This window comes from Ailuropoda melanoleuca, chromosome 1 (assembly GCF_002007445.2).
Source record: "Ailuropoda melanoleuca isolate Jingjing chromosome 1, ASM200744v2, whole genome shotgun sequence".
NCBI classification, from domain to species: domain Eukaryota; kingdom Metazoa; phylum Chordata; class Mammalia; order Carnivora; family Ursidae; genus Ailuropoda; species Ailuropoda melanoleuca.
The window spans coordinates 166917626-166924591 of NC_048218.1; the positions used below are offsets into that span (position 1 = coordinate 166917626).

Here is a 6966-nt window from a genome sequence, read left to right on the forward strand (position 1 = left end):
TTCTGGTGACCGAGACTTCTGTTTCTAGTGTGGTTTTTGTTTAATTGTAAAATACACGTGACGTAAGTTTACCGTCCGAACCGTGTTTAAGTGTACAGTTCAGTGTTAAGTACGTCCATGTGATTGTGCAACCATCTCCAGAACTCTTTCATCAACTTGCAAAACTGAAACTCTCTACCGCCTGGACAACGGCTCCTTGCTCCCCATTCCCCCAGCCCCTGGCAGGCACCATTCCGCCTTCCAGCTTCGTGAGTTTGACTCCTCTGGGGACCTCATGTAAGTGGAATCGTACAATATTTGCCTTCTGGATACCGGCTTATTTCACTTAGAATCACATCAACGGACACTGCGGTTGCTTCCACCTTCTGGCTATTGTGAATAATGTTGCTATAAACAGGGGTATAAAAATATCTCTGAGGCCTTGCTTTCAGTTCTTTTGGGCATATACTCAGAATTTCTGGGTTATATGCTAATTCTATCTTTTCCACTTTTTTGAGGAACGGCCATACTGTTTTCCATACTGCTGTGCCATTTTATACCCCCACCAACACTGTGCAAGGGCTTCAGGGTCTCCACATCCTCACCAACACTGGTTCCTTTCTGCTTTTTTGATAGCAGCCATCCCGATGGGTGTGAAGCGGTGTCTCATTGCGCTTCTGTGTTTATTTTTAAAGAGTGAGTTGTCCACAGAACCGTACACCATGTTGGAAATGCTGAGCTGACTGGGTTTTCTGAAGCTTCCAGTCAGAAAACTATAGCCCCCTTCGTACATCTTCTATTTTATGACTGATGCCCACATTTATTCATGAAACACAAGGACATTCACTTCAGTGTTGTTTTTTTTTTTTTTATTGTATGCTTGATGTATTTAGAGACAATTCCAAGGGCAAGCACTAGATAGGGAAGTTATCTGGTTCATAGATATTTGTACAAAAGGCTGTTAAGACTACACGGTCAGTTCCCACTGCAGGAAACAGAAAGATTTTCTTTTGTAGTATTCCCTGCCAATAGCATTTCCCAGCTCACACATTTAACTTCTCACAACATGATTGCAAACACATACATATTCATTCCCATGAGAAATCTGCATGTGACATTCGGAATGTTTGAAGTCAGTCAGAAAAAGCACATTTGACACAAGCCATAGGAGGAGAGCTGGGACTTGGGACTGTGCAGAATGAAATGTCACAGCCACAGGGAGGCACAGGGTGGTGCTGGGACAGCATGTGCATGTGGCCCGCCACTCCTCCCCCTCCATACAAGCATGGCCAGCTAAGGGGCTCCCCTCCCTCCTTCTTTCATGTGCTTCCTTCCTGAAGCTGAGAGCTCAGCTGAAGACCTCCCCTACAAATGACTTGACTGTTCAGCAGTCAAGAATGCAGTTCGTAGTTTCCTAGCAGACACACTGGTCCCACCTGGCTTCCCTCCTGGGCCAGTCAGAGCGGTGGAATACCTATACCAATGTGGGATGACATAAGTTAGGAAGCAAAGTAGTTTGCCTGGTTGGTAATTATTTTTTATACCTAACAATTCACCCAGTAGTGAAGGAACTTCACTGCTAATATCTAATAGGCATATACCTGCTCTGTTAGCTTATAAGAAAAACTCTTCCTAACAATAACACTGAGTCTTATGTTACTGGGCACTGAAGAATCACCATAATTTCAAGTATAGCCTTATTCTACCTAAAATTCTACCTAGAATTCCAAACCAACCTCCAAGAATGAAGAGGACTACTCTGCTTTGCTAATTTACTTTTACTGCAGCCTCTTTCCCCTTAGAAGATGAGGGCTGTCTTCTTCTATGGTAAATCCCATCTGCTAGACAAGACTAAGTAGCTTATGTTTGGTTATGGGGCATGGGAATAGGGGAGAAATTCCATCCTGGCCATGCCTTCTTTCTTCACAAAGCATGCACAGCTCCCCCATCCAAGTCTTAATGGATATACAAATGGTATTTCAGGAAGCTATTTACACACTGACCTTTAAACATTGCTTTCATAGTTCATCTTGAATATTCATTTCCCCACACTGCCTTTAGAAAAGCAATCCCTGGTCAAGAAATCATCCACGTAATGATAAGCATTTTTCAAAAGCAGCGTCTGTTAGGAGCATTGAAAAAGAAACATCTCCCCAACAGCCTGCTCAAACTCCAACAACATATTTTAAGCAGTTGACGGAAGTAGAGGAAAAGTCGCTAGAAGTGAGTCCAGCTGCATCAGCAGATTTCTTACTCTCTTCCTGTCTTTCCCCCACAACCCCCAAGGCACAAAGAATTCATCCACTGCTATTATTGGGGGTTTGACTGTGCACAGAACCCCCTCTGTGCTGGATGGAAGCATCCCAGCCCCATTTAACGTCTGCCAGGCTGTGCCATGGCGGGCTGCCGCGCCCCCTGGTGGTAAGACAGGGGCATCACAATTGTGACGTACAGACAAATTCTCATTTAGGGTTGGTCCTTCTTTGAGTTGCTGGACAAATGTCCCCTAACAGAAGTAGCCATTGTATTTCCCACTTCACAGTGGCTAGGGAATGGCATTGGCTGGATGGGTTCTCCATGACCTCTGTGTGGCCCGTAATAATGAAAGCAGGCCTCTGTGTAATTTAGCCTCATTAGACTTCTTTCGGTAAAACCCCGGATCACCTTGGGTATCTCTGACCTGTCAGGTCTGACAAAATGTTTCTATAACACGTGGAGGTGAACCACGTGGTGAAATCTGAGGGTGGTTTTCCACATCACCTTGTCTTAAATAACCCCCGAGCAGGTGGACTGAGGGGCAGCGAAGTACCTGTGCCCCACCCCCAAGCCTCACCCTCCCCTGCCTTAGCATCTGTAAGCAGACGCCCTGGGGATGGCCGCTCCCTCTAGGAGGAGGCCCTGCACTCACGCACAGGGAAAGCCCTGGACGAGACACGGTGAGCAACTGTAGGATGTGTTCCGGTAAGACCCGTGGCCCTCCGTGCCACATATGCATGTGGGACCACGTCCCTTCCAGCCCGCATGGCGTGTGGGGCACCGCCGCCAGTGCAGCGTCACTAATCCCAGGTCACTTCAGAGATTACTGACGCTCACAGTTTTTCCACTTGCAACTTCCTACCAGTGACGAAGCGTGATTGGGCCCCAATGGCACAGGGGAGGCCGGAGCAAGGAAGCTGCTGTCCTTCCCGAGCGGCTACCCCTGCTTACGCATCTGCTCATCATCGCTGCCCCCGGGCCCACTTCCCAGGGCTTTAGAGTTTCAACGGCCCAAGCGAAGCCCTCCCGACGCCTGCCCCCTTCGGCCGCCTTCACTCCGATAGCAGCGACTGGTAATAAAGGGAGGGGCCGGGGAGAGCCAGCGGCACCCTACGCAGCTTGGTGGGATGTAACAAGCTGGGCAGGAAGGCTGGGGCTTGGATCGCCACCCCGCAGCCGAATGCTTCTGCATCCATCTGTCACCTCCCTGCCCTCTGTCTTCCCAATGCTGAGCCCATCTGGTCCTCCTCACACGCTCTTCTATGCCCCGGTGGAAAGTCAAATCCTTCGTGTGAACATGACGTTGGAGACAAATCAGTTTAACTAAAGTCTCTGCTGAGATAATGTAGTCGCTGCTCCGATTCCAGCTACTTTAACTGAAATCTAAACAGTCAAGAATTTCTCCTTTGCTTTCCCTCATGAGCTGGAGAAATTCTCAGCTTTGTGGGGTGGAACTGTGCCATAGGGCCATTTAATTAATCCCGAAGTAGACGGCCGTAACCAGGCCTGAAATCGCTTCTACACAAAGCCACATCCAAGGGCGGCACGCTACAGTGCAGGGAGAGCCTCAGTCCTTTGGGGAGAGCCACACAGTGGTGCGGGGAAGCCACCGGTGCAGCCGCCTCCCAATCTCTAACGTGGGCGCTTCTAGCTAACTCGGCTAACCAGCTCTCCCTCGCGCAGGGGCCATCTATGGGTCCCCCACACATACGTGCGGTGTAGAGAAGCCAGGCTCTCTAGGATCACGGGAATTGGGATGAGCTGGGATCCCAGAGGGGCCCCCTTTGTTCCTCCCCATTGGTTTTGTCCCTCAGCAGACCCATTTGGAAACACTCTGCATGACAGGCATGCACTCCTGTGAAGGGAGGCCTGGAAGCTTCTCCCTCAACCACACACACAAGAGCCCTGGACTTTTGTTAACCCGGAAGAAACCAGTATGGAAAGAAAGACTAGGACTTCCAAAGATTTTGCTTTTCCTGCACACTTAGCACTGTGGAGCCCCCTTCCAAGGCCTGGTGAACGCTTGTCCTCTGTGAGAAGGCTAATGTGTCCACTGTCACTGAGATGCAATGAGAGCAGCTGCAAATCCACAATTAGTCATACAATCGAACGACAGGCAAATGGAGACGCATTACATTGCAAAAGAAGGGAAGCTACGTGGTAGGAGAAGGGGTCGTTGCTGAGCTTCAAGGCAGAACACAAGAGTGTGACTTTAACACATCTGAACTTTCTCATTTTACTCACACAGGAGAGGTTTGTTTTGCTGGTAATTTAGTAAGGTGGGAACATTTAAATAAGAAGGGGAAAGGGAATGCTTACTTCACTTAAAGAACTTAATCTCCGTGTCAACACAGTCATAGAAAAGATCCCCCACTTCGGTGGGGTCCAGGGGGTCAGAGCTGGTCAGGATTTCTTCCATGGCCTCCAGGCCTTGCTTCTCTAGTTCCAGCATGGTCTTTCTCAGCTGACGACCTTGCTCCTGAAGAAGGACGGAAATAGCGTAGGTCACTACAGGGGACAAGAAAGCCTCCCAGGGACCCATCCATCCCCATTCAATCTGTTTCCCCGCAGCAGCTACAGGGACCATTCTAGAATGCCAGTGTGGTTATGGCACTCCTCTGCTTGGCGTCCTTAACTCCTCGATACCTTCAGGATAAAATCCAGACTCCCGGGAGACACTCAGGAAAGGCCTTTCGTAACATATGAGGCTCTTGCTTGCCTCACCTCCGGCCATGGCCCCCACGTCTCCCTTCCCATCAGCCAGACTGACTTAACTGCATTCTTCCAACCTGTTATACTCCACCCTGCTCTTCCTGTACCCATCTCCAGGCCTCATTGAACCTTTCCTTGGGGCTCCCTGTCAATGCCTTTACTTCGGCCATGGCTGTTCTTTTCCTGTCTTGTAAGGGTCTGTCTACTTGCCCGCGTCTGCCATTAGACCATGATCTCCTGAGAGAACTGAGCTCATCCCTGTGCTCCAATGCCTAGGACACAGTAGGCATTCCCAATAACTGTTTGTGGCATGAATAAATGGATCAGTGAATAAACACGTGCCACACCTATCCCCCAACTTACTTTTGTTCTGAAGTGGTGAGATTTCTTCCACGCACTTACAGTGGATGACTGTGAAAAGGCCCAATTCATCCCAGAACGGAGAAGCTGCTGTCACCACCCATCCACCACTTCCTAACATGGCTTTGACTCAAACCAACGGTCATTTCTCAGTGTCAAAGCCCACCCAATGCCATCAGTCTTATCTCTTCGACATTTTGTGTACAACAGCTCAAACACATAGCCCTTTCTCCCTCTGCCTTCTGGTTGTCAAATAACCGCAAAACCATGCACTGAGTGGCCTTTTTATTCGGGGCTTGCTGTCCTCTGCCTAGAAAACCTGCACAGTCGGGAAGCGAGGCGGACAGCCCCAGCAAAACTCAGTGCAGCGTGGTGGCCGTGCTCACACTTCCAGGGAGACGTGCGGCAGGGAAGGCGGATGTGAAGACACCATGACTTTGACACGTCCAAACGGTCATTTGTGTGGCACGGAAAAGCAAATCCTAGGAGTAGTGAGGCTGCCCTTCTCGGAGATTCTTTCTGAATTCCCTTGGATTTACTATTGATGTTGCCCTTCTCTCTATGCTTTTCATAGGCTCCACCATGCTAAGCATGAGAACATAAGTTCGCCCAGTCCACGCAATGCAGACACCAATTTATCTAAAAGGTGTCCCTTTCTTCAGGACAAACTGGACCTGCTTCAAGTTGTTAAAGACGTGTGGGAGGCAGATGGGCATTTAACAACCGTGTTCCTTTCCCTTCCCCTCCCTTCAGCAAAACAGAGGCTTGGGTTTTATACGTGATCCATCACTGATGGCTGTCTTGTTTGAACTGATGTCTTGTAACTTCATTTACCAAAGCTTGTGGGGGGGAGGCTGCACATTGAAGAATAACTTTTTTTTAAAAACTCAGAATTTGAGAATCTTTTAAAAAAGCTTTTTAAAATTATAGTAAAATACACAAAAGATAAAATTTTCTGTTTTAGCCATGTTTAAATGTACAAGGTCAATGGCATAAGGACATTTGCCTTTTTTTTTTTAACAACATATGATTGCACCTTTAAATGAAGTTTTGCCATCTTGTACAACTTTCTACCCCCAAAAGTATACACAGATTTTTGGACAGCAGAAAAGCAGTTATCCCTACTAGAACCCCCCCATTCCTGCTACTCCTAGGTAAACAGTAAATGGAAGAGGGATATTCCGAGCCCACTGAGTTCTGGAACAACCTCACAAGTGCAGGATCTGTTTCCTTTGGATTCAAGAGACTGGCTGGAGACATTAACAGCAGCCTTCCAGGAAGGGCCTTGGGCACCTCGATTTCTGGAAGGAGGCAAGCTGGCGAGGAGGAAAATGATGAGCTCCATAACCGCTCCCCTGCCTCCCCTGTCACAGACCTCGCCCCCATCTGCGGGCCTGGTGCCAGGCTCACCTGGTCACTTTCGATGACAGCACGTGCCCACTCATGGGCCTTATACAGCTCATGCCGGCGGTCTGGCTTCTCCAGGAACCGAGGCTCCTTTTTGGCAGGGTCGCTGTCCCCAAAACAAGGAGACTGTGCTTTGGGGACAAGTTTTACATCATCAACAAAGATGAAAGGCTTGAATATGGACCTGGAGAGAAAGGAGAGGTGCTTCAGCCAAACTGAGCTTGAGGCCTGAGGATGCCAGACTGTGCTTTC

The 6966-nt window shown here is 48.7% G+C and overlaps 1 protein-coding gene across 2 annotated transcripts in view; it reads right to left on the reverse strand.

Moving 5' to 3' along the window:
* Positions 1-836: 836 nt before the first annotated feature.
* The window catches only part of SCRN1 (secernin 1), a 61722-nt gene continuing 55592 nt past the window's right edge, over positions 837-6966 (reverse strand). Inside the window, exons 7-9 of one of the 2 annotated variants that reach the window (XM_034669765.1) lie at positions 6718-6898; positions 4555-4714; positions 837-1453 (exon numbers count right to left, since the gene is read on the reverse strand). In XM_034669765.1, coding sequence (XP_034525656.1) covers positions 4556-4714; positions 6718-6898 — 340 coding nt within the window. In that variant the 3' untranslated portion in view covers positions 837-1453; position 4555. Of the gene's footprint in view, positions 4715-6717; positions 6899-6966 lie in introns of both variants that reach the window. The other variant, XM_034669763.1, reaches the window with a different exon arrangement.